Source organism: Nicotiana tomentosiformis, chromosome 8, assembly GCF_000390325.3.
Source record: "Nicotiana tomentosiformis chromosome 8, ASM39032v3, whole genome shotgun sequence".
Taxonomy (NCBI): Eukaryota; Viridiplantae; Streptophyta; class Magnoliopsida; order Solanales; family Solanaceae; genus Nicotiana; species Nicotiana tomentosiformis.
Window position 1 is genome coordinate 145759924 of NC_090819.1, and position 19077 is coordinate 145779000.

A 19077-nucleotide genomic window follows, 5' to 3' on the forward strand; every position below is an offset into this window, starting at 1 on the left:
GATATAGATCTCAGCCAGCAGCTCTAAAGAATAGGTAGTCACCACCTGATTGAAATGTACGGACTTAGTGAACTGGTCAAAAATCACCCAAATAACATCAAAATTCTTCAAAGTCCATGGGAGCGCAACAACGAAGTCCATGGTAACACGCTACCATTTCCGCTCACGAATCTCATGTCTCTAAATCAAACCTCCCGGCCTCTGATGGTCATACTTCACTTGCTAACAGTTCAAGCACCGAGTCACATACTCCACTATATCATTCTTCATTCTTCTCCACAAATAGTTATACCTCATGTTCCGATACATCTTCGCGGCACCCGAATGAATAAAATACCACAAATTATGGGCCTCCTCAAGAATCAACTCACATAATCCATCCACATTTGGTACACCAACCCGACCCTGCGTATGTAACACCTTATCACCTCCAACAGAAACGTCCTTGGTAACTCTATGCTGCACCATGTCCTTAAGGACAAGCAAATGGGGGTTGTCATACTGATGCTATCTAATGAGCTCAAATGAAGAAGGCCAAGAGACCACGCAAGCTAGAATCCGACTAGTCTCTGAAACGTCTAACCTCACGAACTGATTGGCCAAGACCTAAACATCTACTGCTAGCAGTCTCTCACCAACTGGAATATATGTAAGGCTGCCCATACTCACCGCCATTCTACTAAAGGCATCGTCCACCATATTGGCCTTCCCGGAATGATAAAAAATGGTGAAATCATAGTCTTTTAACAACTCCAGCCATGGTGAAATCAATGACTCAAATTTAGATCATTTTTCTTAAATACGTGCTGTAGACATTGATGATCTATAAATACCTCACAAGACACGTTTTAGATATAATGCCTCCAAATCATCAATGCACGAACAATAGCTGCCAAGTCTAAGTCATGAACGAGGTAGTTCTTCTCACGGGGATTCAACTAGCGTGAAACACAAATAGTCACTCTACCGTCCTTCATCAAGACACACCCAATACCAATCTAAGAAGCATCACAATATACTGTATATGAACCTGATGCTAAAGGTAAAACTAGAATCAGAGTTGTGGTCAAGGCAGTCTTGAGCTTCTGAAAACTCTCCTCACACTTATCAGGCCACCGGAATGGATCACCTTTCTGGGTCAATCTAGTCAAAGGTGTAGAAATGGAATAGAAACCTCCACGAAACAACGATAATATCCGGCCAAGCTAAGAAAACTCTAAATCTTAGTAGCTGACGACGATCAAGGCCAACTCTAAACTGCCTCAATCTACTTCGGATCTACCTTGATAACCTCACTGGAAACCACATGCCCCAAGAACGCCACAAAATCAAGCAAAATCTCACACTTGGAGAATTTAGCAAAATATCACATATGGCTGGAATACACTATTCATCAGATGCATAAATGCTGTTGAGGCATTAGTCAGCCCAAAAGACATCACAAGGAACTCATAGGAACCATAGCGGGTACTGAATGTTGTTTTCAGAATATTAGAATCCCGAATATTCAACTGGTGATACCCAGACCTCAAATTAATCTTAGAGAACACTCTAGCACCCTAAAGCTGGTAAAATAAGTCATCAATGCGCGACAATGGGTGCTTGTTCTTAATTGTAACTTTGTTCAACTGCCTATAATCAATGAACATCTTTATGATACTATTCTTCTTCTTCACACAAAAAAAAAATTCTTCTACTTCACAAATAGAATTGGTGCACCCCAAGGCGACACACTAGGCCTAATGAATCCCATATCAAGAAGCTCCTGAACATGTTCTTTCAATTCCTTCAACTCTGCTGGTGCCATATGGTACAAAGGAATAGAAATGGCTTGAGTGCCCAGAACCAAGTCAATACCAAAATCAATATCCCTGTCGGGTGGCAGGCCCGGCAGGTCTGCAGGAAACATATCCCGAAAGTCCCATACTACCAAAACAGACTCAATGGTAGGAGTATCAGCACCAACATACCTCACAAAGGCTAAATATGCCATACATCCCATCTGAACCATCTGATGGGGCTTAAAATGTGAAATCATTCTACTGGGAACATAGTCTAGAGAACTTCTCCACTCAATCCTAGGCAATCACGGCATCGCCAATGTCACGGTTTTAGCATGACAATCCTCAATAGCATGACATGGTGAACCCCAATCCATGCCTAGGATCACGTCAAAATCAACCATACTAAGTAGTAAAAGATCAACTCTCATCTCTAATCCCCAAATGGTCTCCACACATTACCGATACACACAGTCCAGAATAATAGAATCACTCACCGGCATAGATACATGAACATGCGTAACTAAGGAGTCACGTGGCATATCTAAATAACGAGGAAAGTATGATGATACATATGAATAAGTGGAACCAAGGTCAAATAATATGGAAGCATCTCTATAGCACACTGAAAAGATACATGTTATCACTGCGTTTGAAGCAATGACTCCTGGTCTGGCGGGAAAAGCATAGCATCTAGCCTGAGCACCACCTGATTGACCTCCCCCTCTAAGGTGACCTCGAACTGCTTGAGTCCCAATCTGAGCTGGCTAAGCTGGTGGTGAAGTAACTGGAACGGAACTCATATCCTGATCCCTCTGCTGAACATGAGCTCTCATAAGACAGGGACAATACCTTCTCACATGCCCAACCTCTTCACACGTAAAGCAACTTGATCTGATAATGGCGGTAGGTACTAAATTGGACCCTGAGAAGGCGAATAACCACTAGAAGAACCTGGTACAGACGAACCCTAAACTGATTAGGCATAGGATAGACTCTGATCTGGGAGGGCACTAAAAGATGACTGTCCCGGACGAGCACTATATGAACCATGGCTAGCTAATGCACCATAATGAACAGGCAGAGCCATTAGAGCGGGCCTATAAGGACGACACTTGATGTGATGGGACTGCACTCTAGATGAGGCACTGTTGAAACTACCTGAACTATGAGGCCTCATGGCCTCCCTCACCTCACGCTCTTGACTGCAAAGTAGCTCTAGGCATCAAGCAATGTTAACCATCTTGTCAAACCTCGTACCTATCAAAATCTCCTGAGTCTTGATGAAACATAGTCCATAGTTGACTCCATCAATGAACCTCATAATCCTCTCCCTCTCAATGGAAACCAACCATACCGCATGACGATTCAACTCTGAAAATATCATCTCATACTGACTCACTGACATACCCTCCTAGTGTAGCTGATCAAACTGCCTCTATAACCCTTCTCTGCGAGTGTATGGAGCAAATTCTATAAGAAGAGAACTTAGAAATCGTGCCACATAAGTTGTGCAGCGCCGGTTGGCCTGCTCAACTCATATGCCTCCCACCATCTGTAGGCCGCCCATGTCAGATGAAAAGTTATAAATGAAACTCCATTTGTCTCCAAAATACCATTTATGCGAAGGATCCGTTGGCATCTGTCTATAAAATCATGAGCATCCTTTGACTCAGCCCCACTGAACTCTGGAGGCTTAAGCCTCCCAAACCGCTCTAGTCTCTTCTGCTCTTCATTACTCGTAGATGGGGCAACCTGGGAGCAAGTAGGTGCAATCGGCTGGTCTGGTAATACCCCCACTGTCTGGAGTCCCTCAGCTACCTGCTCTAGAGTACGGGCGGCAGGAGTTTGAGCACCTCCGCTGACTTGAGAGTTAGATGGTGCATCTAGAACTGAGATTGCCTGAGCCAGGCTCCTGCACATAGGCAAAATCTAGTCTAAGGCCTTCTAAGGGCCTGGGATCATCTTGTCTCACCTGCTCAACAACATCTGGTATCCGCTCCTAAGCTGGAGCAACTGGTGGCTCCGCAGGGGCTGCTCTAACTGCAGTACGAGCTGCATCTCGGCCTCGAATAGGCCCCAGCCTCTCGCGGCCCTTGCTGGTGGTACTGGTGGTAGTCCACCTGATCAGATCGCACGTGTCCTCACCATCTGTAAAAGAATAGAAGAATAGAAGTTCAGTTTTCAGAATTAACAAATCCACATGACAAGAGTACAAGAAGGTGAAATTTTCTAATGGTTTGGTATCCTCTCGAAGATAAGTATAGATGACTCTGTACCTGTCATGCCCCGACCTTGGGGAGCGGGACCATCGCTCGACCGAGACCTCCCAGTCAAGTAAGCCTACTTGGTGCCAACCATTCCACCTCACCCATGAATAATTTGAGGATAAATATAAAGAGTTAAACAAATCAAGAGAATAGTATGCACAAAACCAACTTTCATTCTTACATCTTTTATAGTTACCAAAATATTTTAATTTCATAGTTAAAAGAGAAAACATCCAGCAATTTCAACAACATTTTTAATTTGTTTCCCCCCATTCAAAACACAACCCACAGTATGTCTACGAAGCCTCTAAGTGAACAAGAGTACAATATGGAAGTGCTTGCGATAAGGCCCCGGCTATACCTCGTAACACAATATGCAAAATAAAATGTCATAAGGCTCGAAATAGAATAGGGCTCACCAAGTCTGTTGAGTAGAGGGTAACTGCTAACGAGGATCAAAACTGCCCACTAACGAACCACCTGCATCCATTAAACATGCAGCGCCCTTGACAAAAGGGACATTAGTGCATATGGAATATTACTAGTATGTAAATCTAGATACCCTCTCACGAAATAGAATACCAATATAAAAAGGGGAAAAACCATGAAAAAAACAAGGAAAACCCATTGATATCCAAATGCCAAGTTAAAACATAATAATTTTCAAAATAAGAAATTAATATTTTTGGTTGGGTGATCAGTAGATTCCGATCATCACACAATACACGAGGCATAGAGTCCGATCATAGCTGGATCGGCTGAACCATCTCCCCACGAATGAATATGGATCGACATGTGGTGCGAATAATATATAATAATAAGAAGGAGGAACCACCTTGCGCGCGATGTGGCATTCGATCTCTACACGATTGGCTAGGACGTCTCCCCACATATGACGTGTGAGTCGACTTCAAATCCAAGGCCAACAACAATCTCATCCCAATTAAGGGGAATAATCTCAACACATCAATCTCATCCAAATTAAGGGGAATAATCCCAATCCGTTCCTACACCGGCACGTGTAGTTTTGGGTGTGGGCCGTTACAACCCACCCTTCCTCGGCTAGCTAATGATACTCCCAAAAATATTTTTTATATATAAGGGAAATGGAAATATGAATGCATTCATTTCATAACCTTTCATACCTATATAGATTCATTAGCACTTTCAACCACACACAACATCAATATACAAAATATTCATGAAATCATAGCTTTAAATTCATTATTAATGAAGGCTTAAACACAATGTATTTCTTTCCTAAGAATGGAGCAAAATAAATGACAATCAAGGCACAAGTTAATACACCATTTATTTTTTTGAAATATTTTTCCCCAAAGGGCAATGCACAGTTTCAACTCGTGAGTATGTAAGAACTCAAACCATATTGGAAATGCTTACAAAGGTGAGCATGATGATTTAAGGTTGAAACGTGGATTCAAATCATATGCATTAGCTAAAAACAACTTCATTTGAACATTTTCCCAATAAGGGGAACATTATATGATAAAGGAAATTTGAAGATGACTCGAGTGCATAATAGTTTAGGCAAATCTAATGTCGGAAGTAATTTGAAACCGTAGGAAAAGAGATTGATCAAACCACATTTGGAACTTACGAGGAAATCATGGATTCCGATTCTAGAAAGGGAGTTTATCCAACATACCCTGCTTGAGCTTTCCTTAGATTACTACAACATCCCAATACTTCTAGCAATTTCAATTTATAGGATAATAGGGAAAATCGAATAGTGATTAGAATGATTCTCATTATATAAGTCTACTGGGAATTTTGTCAAACACCTACTATACAAAATCAAATGCAAGGCTCTACAATGGTAATTCCTTCCTCCCTCAACCAACTTCATCAAGTAACTACCCGAAATAGTTCACAACCCCACATACTACCTCCTATTGGCACATGCATGGATGATGTAGGACAAGATTTTACTTGGATAAGTGGTGGCCTAGTGAGTGATTCCCTTGAATCATTAAGAGTGGGGAAAGGATTGATGAGCAAAGCACTTGGGTATTCCTCCTCTCTCTAAAATAGTTGTTTAACCCAACCAAAATAACCCCTAAACTCGTTTTATAAAAATGGGGTCGGGTAATATTTCCTCAAACTTAAGCCTATGAACCGGGTTTGCGATAGCAGAACGGACCGCAAAACAAATATGCGGTCCGCAAAGTGGACCACAAAAATGGTCCCAAACAGTGGCTGGCCTGATCAAGTCTGCGGCCATTCTGCGGCCCGCAGAATATTTATGCGGTCGCATAACGCACCGCAAAAGTCTGCCTCTGAAATATTTCATGCTGAATCTACGACGGATGTGAGGCTCGCGAAATGGTTATGCGATCCCATAATTGATCGCAAAATGACCTCCAAAATTGGCTTTATTCCTGTTGCAGTCTCAAGCGAATATGCGGTCCATGGAGTAGTTATACGACCGCATAATGAACCGCAAAAAAACCATTCTCTGCACAAATCATTCTTCCAACTCCCTAACGCATTGCACAACCCAAAAGGTCTGTGCCGCTACCTTCTAACACATAAGCCCACCTCAGTACGATGAAACTTTGGGTTCTATGCAAAATTTTACGAGGCCTTACATCCTCCCCTACTTAGGATTATTCGTCCTCGAATGAGGAGTAGAGTCCTGATAAGTTGGTATTTTACCAACTTATCTCCTTTTGATACTTAGGCTTTTGTATGATTTTGTTGAGAAATTAAGGCATTTATTGAGGTTGTTGGCATATTTCAGGTATCAAGTGATTTAGGAGTGATGGTGAAGAAACCAAGTGAAAACGAGTAAAAAAAGAGCTAAAATGGACAAAAGAAATCTGCCAGTGAATTTCCCTTTGCAAACGCGAAGGTGTAATGCGAACGCGAAGAATCAGACTGCCAAACCTTTGCGAATGCGAAGGAAATATCGCGAACGTGAAGGAAATATCGCGAACGCGAAGAAGCAGGAGACAAACCTTCGCGAGCGCGAAGTAGATATCGTGAACGCGAAGAAGCAGAAATCAAACCTTTGCGAACGCGAAGTATTATACACGAACGCGAAGAAGAAACTGTGCCGAAAAACTGGGCAGTTTTGGAATTTCACGTTTTTGACCCCCAAGCCATTTGATACATGGCATAGCTCATTTGTAAGATATCTTTGGCTTATTATTCAGTTCCTAGACTAGAGAAGACAAGTTTTGGAGCTATGGTTCTTGTACACACACTTGGGTCTTGATGATTTGAAGCTTTTGGTTGAGAATTTCTTACTCCGCACTTGCGGCCTCCTGTCACTTCTACGACTTCATACCTGCGGCCCCATTCTCGCAGGTGTGATCACACCAGGCATTAGAAATATTCAGCCAAGTTCAAAGTCCAAAACCAATCCAAAATCAATATGAATCTCATCTGAGGCTCACGGGACCCCATCCTAATATACTAACACATCCTAAAACATGATACAAACTTAGTCGAAGTGTCAAATCACATCAAGCAACATAAAAAATAAGAATCACATCCCAATTTAAGCCTAATGACACTAATGGATTTTCAACTTCTAAAACCAATGCCGAAAGCTATCAAACCAACTCCTATTGATCTAAAATTTTGCACACAAGCGTAAATGACATAATGAACTTACTCCAACGTCCGAAACCAATATTCGAACCCTGTATCGACAAAGTCAACTCTCGCTCAAACTTCTCAACCTTCCAAACCTTCAACTTTTGCCAATTCAAACCAAAATGACCTACAGACATCCAAATCAATATCCGGACATACTCCTAAGTCAAAAACCACCATACACAGCTATCAGAACAACACAAACTCAATTCTGGAGTCGTTTACACATAAGTCAATATCCACAAAACTCATTCGACTTAAGCTTCCAACCTTGGGACTAAGTATCCTAATTCATTCCGAAATATCGCCAGAACAAACCAACCACCTCGGCAGGTAACAAAATAACAAATAAATATAGAATAAGAAATAAATAAGGGAGCACCACTACAATACTCAAAACGACTGGCCAGGTCGTTACATGGGGTTGGGGCATATGAGAGAGTAGAGAGTAAAAGGGGAAAGAGGGTTGTTGGTCAATGGGGGAAATGAATTAGGGTTTGGGTAACTGAGGGTTGATCTCTAGGGTTAATGGTGGGGGGTGTAATTTGGGTCGTTGGATCATTAGATCAGCAACCCCGATTAATTGGGGATTTAAATATTTTAAGAATTTTTTTATGGAAAATACAGGAATCGTTGGTTCTGTGTGGTCCAACGGCGATGATAACATTTGACGGGAAGCTAAAATAAAATGAAAAATGGGGATAAAATGTGGACCGTCGATGGCTTAAATCGACGGCCCAGACTATTTTGTACTTGTTTTGTGAGTGTGGGGGATGAGCTATGTGGCATAATTTGATTGGCTTAGAGAGCAGTTCATGGATTGCCAACATGGGTTGGATCAGGTCGTTTAGACTGGGTCTGGTGGGGGGAATTGGGCAAAATCTTGGACTGGTTTTAGTTTAATAGATAGAAATTTGTATTTAATTGTTCAATTGAAATTATAGCCATTTAGTCTTTAATGCTTTAAAATTAATTCAAATTAAACTTAATCAATTCTAATAAAATGTGATAGAAAATATAATCATCAAATACACCACTAATTACTGTAATTATCTAATTATTTATTAAAAACGTTATTTTCTAAATTGGAAAAATTATTTTTGGATTAATTTAGATAATAAACGAGTTAATTAAGAACCAAAGGATAATTTATTACATTAATTGTAAAACTCATGTTTCAAAATATAGAGGTTATTTTAATTATTCTTTTAGCAAATTATTCTACAAGACAAGCTCTCTAGTAGCTATATTTTTAATAATAAAAAGAAAAACCACAAAGGAAGAGTACAAGTAAGAGGGCCAAAAGCTACAGTAGTGTTGCCTCTATGACTTGGCTATATAATCACCCTTGTGCGCCTCCATTGCCTTATGATGGCAGCCTCATGATGAGGCTCATGTTGTGGCTACCAGCAAAGCCTCACTAGGGCGAATAATCTCATGGTCGTTTGGATATATTCCAAGGGAATAGGACATAAAGCAAACACTTACTGAGCTAGACCTTACCCTACAATTCCTATTTAGGCATGAACAACCTCATCTACTAGCAAGCATGTAAAAAATAAGAACTAGAATGAACTATGTACTTTATGACCATCATAGAGTTTATAACATGCTTTATCATGATATTACATATGGTGATGGTAATAAAATGGAACTCTTCAGCTTGTAGAGCCTTGTCTTCTTCATCAACCCTTTTCAAAATGTCTTCAAACTTCATCATTTCTTCTTGGATCAATTGGACTTATTGGACCCTGATGAGGTGGTAGGGGCAGCCACCTTTTGCTTCGCAACCCTCATCGGAAGTTGCCTAATGGCAGCCCCCTGTGTCACCTTACCATCCGAACTATGTTGCCTCTCATGTGTGTTCTTCTTGCTTTAGTTGGAACCACTTCTCAAGTGTCTAGGAGAAAGATCTCATTCCTAGCTACATTGGGAAATGATGCATCTAGAAGTTCTTCCTCTTCCCGTTCTTCATAGAAACCTTGGCCCATATCCACACCAAATGCTTCAATAGGATTGTATCCGGACACTAGTGCTCCTTGCTCATTCCGCAAATTGTCTGGAGCTCTCAAGGTGTCCATATCATGAGAAACAAGAGCATGGAGGATATTTGCAGGTGTCAAATTGTTTTATGCAGCCATTGCATTGGTACTTCCAGTAGCTACTGCCTTGTGCATCGACGAAATTTCGATCTCCTTCGAAGCTGCTGCTTTATTGAGCTTTTGTTGCTGCCCGGAAGGTACAAAAACAGCAATATTTGGACTCAAACCTCTCTTCTTTGGCACACTATCCATAGAATTAGAAACCTGCTCACTTTGCACCTTTGATGCCTTGTCCTTTGATGGCGGAGTTGCTGAAAATTGAGATACCTCATCGTCACGCTCATCTTGGATGCTATCTTCATAATCTTCTTCCTCCTCTTAAAATTTCTCAGCCCAAGTCTTGCGATTAACAATAATTGCACTTGTCGCACCTTGTACATCCTTAGAGCTAGTCATCTCATTTGTAGAATTTGATTGTGAAAGTGATGCCATACCTTTCTCCACATGTTGATTGTTTCCTGTAGATATCAATTGCTGCCCCGAATCACTTCCTTGACCACGAAATGACTCCATAGATTATGAAGGAACCTCATTAACCGACTTATTCAAAGTAATCAATGGAGCCTTAATCTTTGGAGTTGTATTCATCAACATAGATGCATGGGCATCCTTCACCATTTTAGCTAACTCCGGATTGGACATATGGATAGTTAGTATAGCCGTAGTAGGTACTTTGACTTGCCTCGCCAGTGTGATCATCAATAGTTACGATCTGAAGTCGAGCACCTATCCCATTTTAATTTTTTTATTGCTTTTCACAAACTGTAGAGCTGGTTTTTCTAGCTACTGATCTTGCCTCATCATCCACTTGTTGCAAATCCTTCCCAGTTTTCTTTCCTGCACCATCATGCTTATTAACCAACACATTAAAAGAGTTTGAGACCTCAATGTTCTTAGCTGCTAAAAACTGATTTTTACGACCTGTAGAATTAATTTTTCTTGGTGATCGATTGACCACTGCCCAAGATTGATCAGCTACAATTTTGTTCGATTGCCCAGCTTTTTCTAGTACCACCCTAACACCTGAAGTATCTGCACTATCCAAGGCAATTACACCTTCAAAACCATGCACCTCATCATGTACAATAGTAGAACATGTTGGTTTGTCGCGACCAGCAGTAATTTATTTTGCAGCAGTCTTTTTACTAGATATTATAGTCCAGCCTTCCTCCATATTTTCCTACTTGTTATTACCCAAATCATAGGCATTCAATTTAGCAATAGGTCCATTAATTTTCAACCACTTGAACACATTTTTGTCCAGCCTTTTTGCCTTCATGTTGTATCAAAATTCTAGAAATTATCTTAGCCTCTATTCACTTAATGTTGCATGACTACCCAGCTTCAGCATGTACTTTGTTAAGTGTATTTGATCTATCAGCAGCCACCTCCAAAGCATCAATAGTGACAAGCGCCTGCTCACCACAGTAACCTGGTCCTCCTCTTTATGTCCAACTGTTGTAGTATAGGCCTTAGACACCTCTATCTCTTCATCAGTCGCACATACAATAGCACCCTCGACTTGAGCATCATAATAGTTTTGTTTTGTAAAGCAGCACCCACAGCTTGGTAAATCCTCGCTAAAGCAGTAGCAGCAGGGATATCTGTTGATCTCTACTCACTTGCCCAGTTTCTAGTGCATCAATCTTACAAATCCTAACTCCTTGCTCCACCCCTTGTTGTTTATTATCACCAATATCTCGATTCAAAACAACACCACTACTAAAGGCACCAGCAGCCTGTACAACACCAACAGTCCCATTCAAAGTAGGATTAGAGTTAACCTTTTCTTTTATTGATCCTGCCTCCTACTTGTGTGCTAACCTATCAAATGTACCATCACCTAGCACATTTGTAGGTTTTGAAAGAAAAAGCTTTTGTTGTTTCTTGGAATTCAAAAAATCTCTGACATCACCCTGCAATGTTCTTACAGCTTGATCACCTGCTTCGACTGTTTCATCCCCAACTTGAGCAGATTGCATCTTTCCTTTTAGCAAACGACATTGAACTTCTTCATGTACTTGATGCTTACAATGGCAGCAATACGCATGCAAATTATCATAGACAATTATTTGGAACTCCTCAATCATCTTTTCAGTTGTGGCATCAATGTATTGAAGCCTCACCTTCCCTGGATGTTTGTCCAGCAAATCCAAGATCACCTTCACCCTCGTTGTGCTCGGACGCGAACTAACTTGTGTGGACTTATCAATGGCAATTGTCCTACCAACTGCAGCTATGATGGACATTAACGGTTTGCTTGCAAACAAGTTAGGTGACAGATTTGGATGTGAAATCTATACTGCTGCCTTAGATATTTCTTCCTTAGGATTATATCCAACACTCCAAGGAAAAATTCTATATTAGTATTCCTTTCCTGCGTGTTGAAAGTAATTAATAGCTTGTGAAAATGAACAAACAAAATTTTAATATTGATCACAATGCATTAAAATTTGTCGCTGAGTAAGTAAACCTAAAACACAATGACCTTTAATACCTATAATTTTCGGCAGTAAACTTCTTAACACCTGCAAATCTGTTGCACCAAAAGATAGCTTGATTACAATAGCTTGGTGTAATCCTTCCTCCTTTGCAAATTGCTCTCGTTCATCCAAAGTAAACTATAGTGTAGGAATTCCATGGACAAGAACCGTAGGGTTTAGTTGAACTGTTGACAGGTGCGACTATTTGCTGGATATTTACGCGCGCTGCTTATGTGAGGTTGTTACTAGGGTTTGTAGTAGCTTCCTTAGGGTTTTGGATTTTCTCCCCCATAGCCAAAGGCTGGGGAGAGATCTATGCAGCCATGGATGTTCAAATCTCCATGAAGTCGAGAGAGCGTTTTCACGTGCGGAAGTTTTTTTTTTGGTTTGGGTTTATGGTTTTTTTTTATAGAAAATCCTGGTTATTTTAATTATTTCAAAATAGTAAATGTAATTTATTTTTGTAAACATTTAATACTGATTTATTTTAACACTATTAACTACCTATTTGTGTCATATTTGTATAATAATATGTATTTTTAATTAGAAACAATTTTCAACACATTTATTGCAAATCATTAAGTAAAAATAATTTAATTTTAAAAGAGAGGGTCAAAAATTGTCATCAACAGCTGTCCCTCTTTGGCTGGAGACGATGAAAGATTTTTCGGGCAAAGAAATTGAACCAAGACCAATTTTTTCCCGACTTCAGGCATGTATTACAGGAACGATGTATGGATTTGAGGATGATTATGAGTTTTGGGAATTAGGGACGATTCTAGTTGAATTTTGTGAAATTAGGGCCAAATTCTGGCTTTGAATCGCTTACATACCTCGGATTGAACGAGGATCAGGGCTCATGTAGTTCTGAAATTATGATTTGGAGAAAGCGATGCTTGCAGGAATTTCCCAAGTATCGTGTTATGACGATACTACAAGACAAGAAGATTTTGGCACCCGGAATGACTTCGGATTGTCGCTTTATTATGAAACATGAAAGATTCGATGATTTAGAGTTCTACTGATCATATTTTAGTTTTAGTTTGGATCCTTGGCCCCTTATGAGTTTATTGTCCCTCATAGCATTGTAGCTTGGTTTGCTGCTTAGAAGAAGTTCTACATCACGATGTTTGATCATGCTAAAGAAAAGTACACACATACCCATATATCGTAATGCAAATATGTTAAGATATGATGTAAATGATACATCAATGAATGATTATTGGTGGCTGGCTAGCCGTTATTTGGGATCGGGGTGATGGGATATTTGAATCGGAGGTCTCCAAGCTCTGGAGCATTATTTAGGATGCCAGGATGGGCCTTTGAATTTGACTTGATTGTTAACCGAGCTATGTACCATTCTGCATCTGTCGGAGCATTAAGTCTCCACACAATGGGAGAATCTTCACGTAATGGGAGTAGTTGACTTGAAATGTAAAACATGTCCTCACGATGAAAGTATCTCCATGCGATGGAAGTAGTTAACTTGAAATGTAAAGTATCTCCGCACGACGAAAGTTTTTAACTTGAAAAATGTAACATGTATGTAAGCTACATGAGTAAAATGTCAAAATATTCAAGATAAAACAAGGAAATAAGGAGCATGCCCAAGAGATACTCTTGACTGCAAAACTAAATTGCATCCGTCGGAGGGATCAGATGGTTCATCCTTCGATTGGCAAAGTTGGCACTGTAATTTGCATCCGTATGGAGGGATCGGATGGTTCATCCTTCGATTGGCGAAGTTGGCACTGTAATTTGCAATTATCTACTTGGAATCTCTTATATGGAGGAGTGACAATATGATCTGTGTGAAGTGATCCAGTTGGCGAAGCGAACAATTTTCTATATACAGTGCTTTGAATTATACAAGGCATTCCGATTGGTTGAGCTGACGGTTACAACAGATTAAAAGTGATAAGAAATTGAGATGAAGTGGCTGAGTCTAACTCAGACTGCCTAACTATCCAAATGGAATCAAGCCAAGACATAGGTTTATTACAATATATGACTGAATCTGATGAGGATTTCCTACGTATTACCGCCAAAGGAAATCAAGTCGTGGCATAGTTCCAAGTATAATGATATTTGGATTTTCTATTACAAAGGGTGGGGGGGAACGGACCCTATATGGGTTTCCTACGTATCCCACCGTGGGAAGTCAGGTCTGACATAGTTCCATTTCAACAAAACCCTAATTCTACTGTCTTCAAATGTAGTATCTCTTGATTGCATCTAAGTTGATGGGTTTCATGCTGACTCTGCCATCCATTTCTGCTAGGATCAATGCTCCTCCCAACAACACTTGATGGACAACATAAGGACCTTGCCAAATCAGCGCAAACTTTCCCTTGGCTTCTTCTTGATAAGTGTGAATTACCGAGATTTCACCTTCTTGTTGAATGCATTTGCCATCCTTATTTGATACAACTGACTGTGGCATATTGCGTCCATTCTATTTTCATCAATGAGCATAAGTTGCTCATGTCAAAATGGTATCCATTATGTGTCTTCTAACTTGGCTTCTTGAATGACCCTCAAAGATTCTATCTCGACCTCTATGACTAACACAAGTTTGGTACAATATACCAACATGTATGTTGTTGTCCTGCTGGATTCGCATGGTGGTTCAGTAACCCAATAAAGTGAAGGATAATTTCTCCTGCCACTGTCCGTGATTTTCCACTATCTTTCATAAGATGCTTTTGATGTTTTTATTGGATGCTTCAACAACTCCATTCATTTGCAACCTATGGGCTGTGGAACTAAGATGGACAATTCTGAACTTCTAGAAAATCTTCCTCATGAGATCGCTGTTGAGGTTGGCTGCATTATCGGTGATAATTAATTCTGGGATCCCGACTTGGCATACTATGTTGTTACAGATGAAATCTGCTACAACTTTCTTCGTAACGGCTTTGTATGTATAAGCTTCGGCCTATTTGGTGTAGTCGTCGATGGCTACAGGATGAAATGATGTCCATTTGATGCGGCATGCTCTATAGGTCCAATCACGTTCATGCCCAAGTGGCGAACTACCAAGGAGAACCTATTACATTCACCTAGTTAGGTGGAACCTGGTTGTAATCCCCGTGAATCTAGCACTGGTGACACTTCTACATGTAACGGATACTATCGCTTTCCATGGTCATCAAAAATTATCTAGCTCTTAAAAGCTTCTACGCCAAAGTGAAACCATTCATGTGAGGTCCTCATGTTCCTGCGTGTATTTCTTCCAGTAATCTGGTCGCTTCAGCGGCATCTACACACCTTAATAGACCAAAGTTTGGTATCCTCCTGTACAAGAATTCCTCGTTAAGGAAAAAGTGATTTGCTAGTGTTCTTAATGCTCGTTTCTGACCACGGGTGGCATTATCAAGGTATTCACTTGGTTTAAGGAACTTTTTGATGTAGTAGTACCACGGCTTATCGTCTGCCTCTTTATCTACATGGAAACAGTACGTATGCTGATCCCGAACCTCTATCTCAATTGGGTTGATGTAATTCTTATTTGGATGTTGGATCATAGATGACAAGGTTGCAAGACCGTTGGCAAACTCATTCTGGATTCTAAGAACATATCTGAATTCGATCTTGATGAATTTATTGCACAACTCTTTCACGTATTGCAGGTATAGAATGCTCTTGACATTCTTGGTAGTCCATTCACCTTGAACTTGATGTATCAGTAGATAAAAATCTCCTATGACCAGAAGTTCCTTGATGTTTATGTCGACTGCTATCCTAATTCCGAGGATGTATGCTTCATACATAGTTATATTATTGGTGCAAAGAAACCTTATCTTCGCTGAAGTTGGGTAATGTTGTCCTGACTCATAAATTAAGACTGCATTAATCCCTACACCTTTGAAGTATGCTGCTTCGTCGAAAACCATTCTCCACCATGGGTACGACTCTGCAATGTCCTCCCCTGTGAACAATACTTCTTCATTCAGAAAGTACATAGTGAGTGGCTCGTAGTCCTTTTCCACCGGGTTCTCTACTAGATGGTTGGCTAATGCTTGTCCCTTGATAGCTTTCCGTGTTACGCATACAATATCAAACTCGCTAAGAAAAATCTTCCATTTTTCCAACTTTCAAGTAGGCATCGGCTTATAGAAGATGTACTTGAGCGGATCGGGATATCAGATGTGTGGTGTATGCCGACATGTAGTGCCTTAACTTCTAAGCGATCCATGTCAAAGCGCAACAAGTTCACTCTAACAAAGTGTATTTGGCCTCGTACGATGTAAACTTCTTGCTCAGGTAATAGATAGCTTGATCTTTCCTTCCAGTCTAATTATGTTGTCCCAACATGCATCCAAATGCATTATCTAGAAAGGACATGTACAATAGCAGCGGTTTCTAGTGTTCGGGGGGGAGGGGGAACTAACACAGTTGGATTTTACAAATATTCTTTGATCCTATCAAAAGCTTTATGACATTATGTTTTCCATTTTGTGCTTTAGTTCAACTAGAAGATCAAAAGCTTTCGTGAATGCTAACCGGTATGGAGACATTCTGATGGGTATTTTGTAAGCCGACCGATAAGCCTATAATGGATCATCAAGCTTCTTGGACCAATCTGTCCGATTAGCATTCACTATTTCAGATAAGATACTCTTTATCTCCGGGTTAGAGACTTCCACTTGACCACTATCTTGTGTATGATAGGGAGTGACTTTGTGAGTAACACCAGACTTGCTAAGTAAAGTGTCAAAAGTCTTGTTGCAAAAGTGCGACCCCCCAATGCTTATGATTGCACGTGGAGTACCAAATCTTGTACAAATAGTCTTCGTCAAGAAAGCCATTACACTTCTCGCCACATTGTTGGGTAATGAAACGGCCTCAACCCTTTTGGACGCATAATCCACCACGACCAAGATATAAATGTTTCCACAAGAACTCACAAAATGGCCCACAAAGTCAATGCCCTAAACATCGAAAATATCAATCTCCATGATGGTTGTGAGAGGCATCTCATTGTTCTTTGAAATTCCACCAGCCCATTGGCATTCATCATATCTTTTCACTAAGTCACTTGCATCATTGTAAAGAGTAGGCCAATAGAAACCACAACTAAGAACTTTGGTCGCCGTTATTGCTCTACCATGATGACCACCATATGGTGAAGAATGAAAAGCATCAAGAATATCGCCTTGCTCTTGTTCGGTACATACTTCTAATCACCCCATCCGTACAAATCCGAAAAAGGTATGGTTCATCCCAATAATAATCTGATAATCTCTTTTGAGCTTCTTCCTTTGGTTTGAAGAGAACTCAACCGGAATGATTCCACTCACAAGAAGATTTGCCAAGTCCGCAAACACGACACCTGTTTCATTAAAATTGCCAATAGTTTCTCATCGGGGAAGGTGTCATTGATTTCAAGGCCATAATGTGGCCTCTCCTCCTTCTCCAAACGAGGCTAGTGGTCTGCCAATTGGTTTTTACTACCTTTCCTATCCTGAATATCAAAATCAAATTCTTGCAACAAGATTACCCATCTCATCAACATAGCTTTAGAATCCTTTTTGCTCATAAGATAGCGAAGCACCACATGATTCATGTGGACAATAACCTTGGCACCCATCAAGTATGATCGGAACTACTCAATGGCAAATACAATATCAAGAAGCTCTTTCTCCATAACGGTGTAACTGACTTGGGCACTATTCATCATCTTACTAGTATAGGAAACCGGATGAAAAACGTTTTTAATACGTGGCCTCAAAACAGTCCCAACCGCTACGTCACTTGTATCATGCATTAGTTCAAAAGGCAAACTCCAATTTGGAGCGGTAATGATATGAGTAGTTGTCAACTTAAGTTTCAATAGTTCAAAAGACATCATACAATCATCATTGAAATGGAATTTGGCATCCTTCTCAAGGAGTTTGCACAATAGGTACACCACTTTAGAGAAATCTTTGACAAAGTTCCGGTAGAAATCCGCATGGCCTAGGAAACTCCGCACCCTTCACCGAAGTTTGGGGTGGAAGCTTAGAAATCACCTCAATCTTCTCCTTGTCAACTTGAATTCCATTCCTCGAGATTTTATGGCCAAGGAAAATGCCTTCCTCAACCATGAAATGGCGTTTCTCCCAATTGAGCACCAAATTTATCTCTTCACATCTAGCCATCACTTTGTCCAAATTTACAAGACAATCATCAAAAGAATCCCCAACCACCAAAAAATCATCCATGAAAACTTCAAGATAGTCCTCCACCATGTTAGTGAAAATAGCCATCATACACTATTAAAAAGTCACCGGTGCATTACACAAACCAGAAGGCATCCACTTGAAATCAAAAGTACCATAGGGACATGTAAATGTTGTTTTCTCTTGATCTTCTGGAGCAATGCGAATTTGGTTGTAGCATGGGTACCCATCAAGAAAAAAATAGAAAGCTTGGTTGGCCAATCTATTTAGCATTTGGTGTAAGAAAGGAAGTGGAAAATGATCCTTCCTTGTAACTTTATTGAGCTTACGATAATCCATACAAACCCTCCAACCGGCCACCGTTCTTGCAGGAATCAACCCATTCTTATCATTGGTAATAACATGGTTGCCCCCTTTCTTTAGGACACATTGAATCGTAAAGGTCCATGAACTATCGGACATGGGGTAGACAACCCCGGCATCCAGCCACTTAATAATCTCCTTCTTGACAACTTCTTACATAGCCTCATTGAATCTTCTTTGATATCCAATGGATAGTTCAACACCATCCTCCAACTTGATCTTTTCCAAGCAAAAGGTGGGATTATACCTCGAATATCCGCCAAAGTCCAACCAATAGCTTTCTTCCTCTTTTG

General features: G+C 40.4%; 1 protein-coding gene across 1 annotated transcript; it reads right to left on the reverse strand.

Annotated features, from left to right (window-relative positions):
* Positions 1-15469: 15469 nt before the first annotated feature.
* LOC104092524 (uncharacterized) lies at positions 15470-17850 on the reverse strand. The gene is made up of 2 exons (XM_009598135.2): positions 17715-17850; positions 15470-16293 (listed from the first exon to the last, which is right to left on the reverse strand). Exons 1-2 carry the CDS (start codon positions 17848-17850, stop codon positions 15470-15472), a joined length of 960 nt encoding a protein of 319 aa, XP_009596430.2.
* Between the last annotated feature and the right edge of the window lie 1227 nt (positions 17851-19077).

Bases quoted from the DNA above. Each gene is read 5' to 3' on its own strand.
- LOC104092524 (XM_009598135.2), bottom strand. From the start codon at position 17,850: ATGGGTGCCAAGGTTATTGTCCACATGAATCATGTGGTGCTTCGCTAT. The intron at 16,294-17,714 runs GTAGTAAAAACC...TAACACGGAAAG, and splicing joins TGATATTCAGGATAGGAAAG to CTATCAAGGGACAAGCATTA.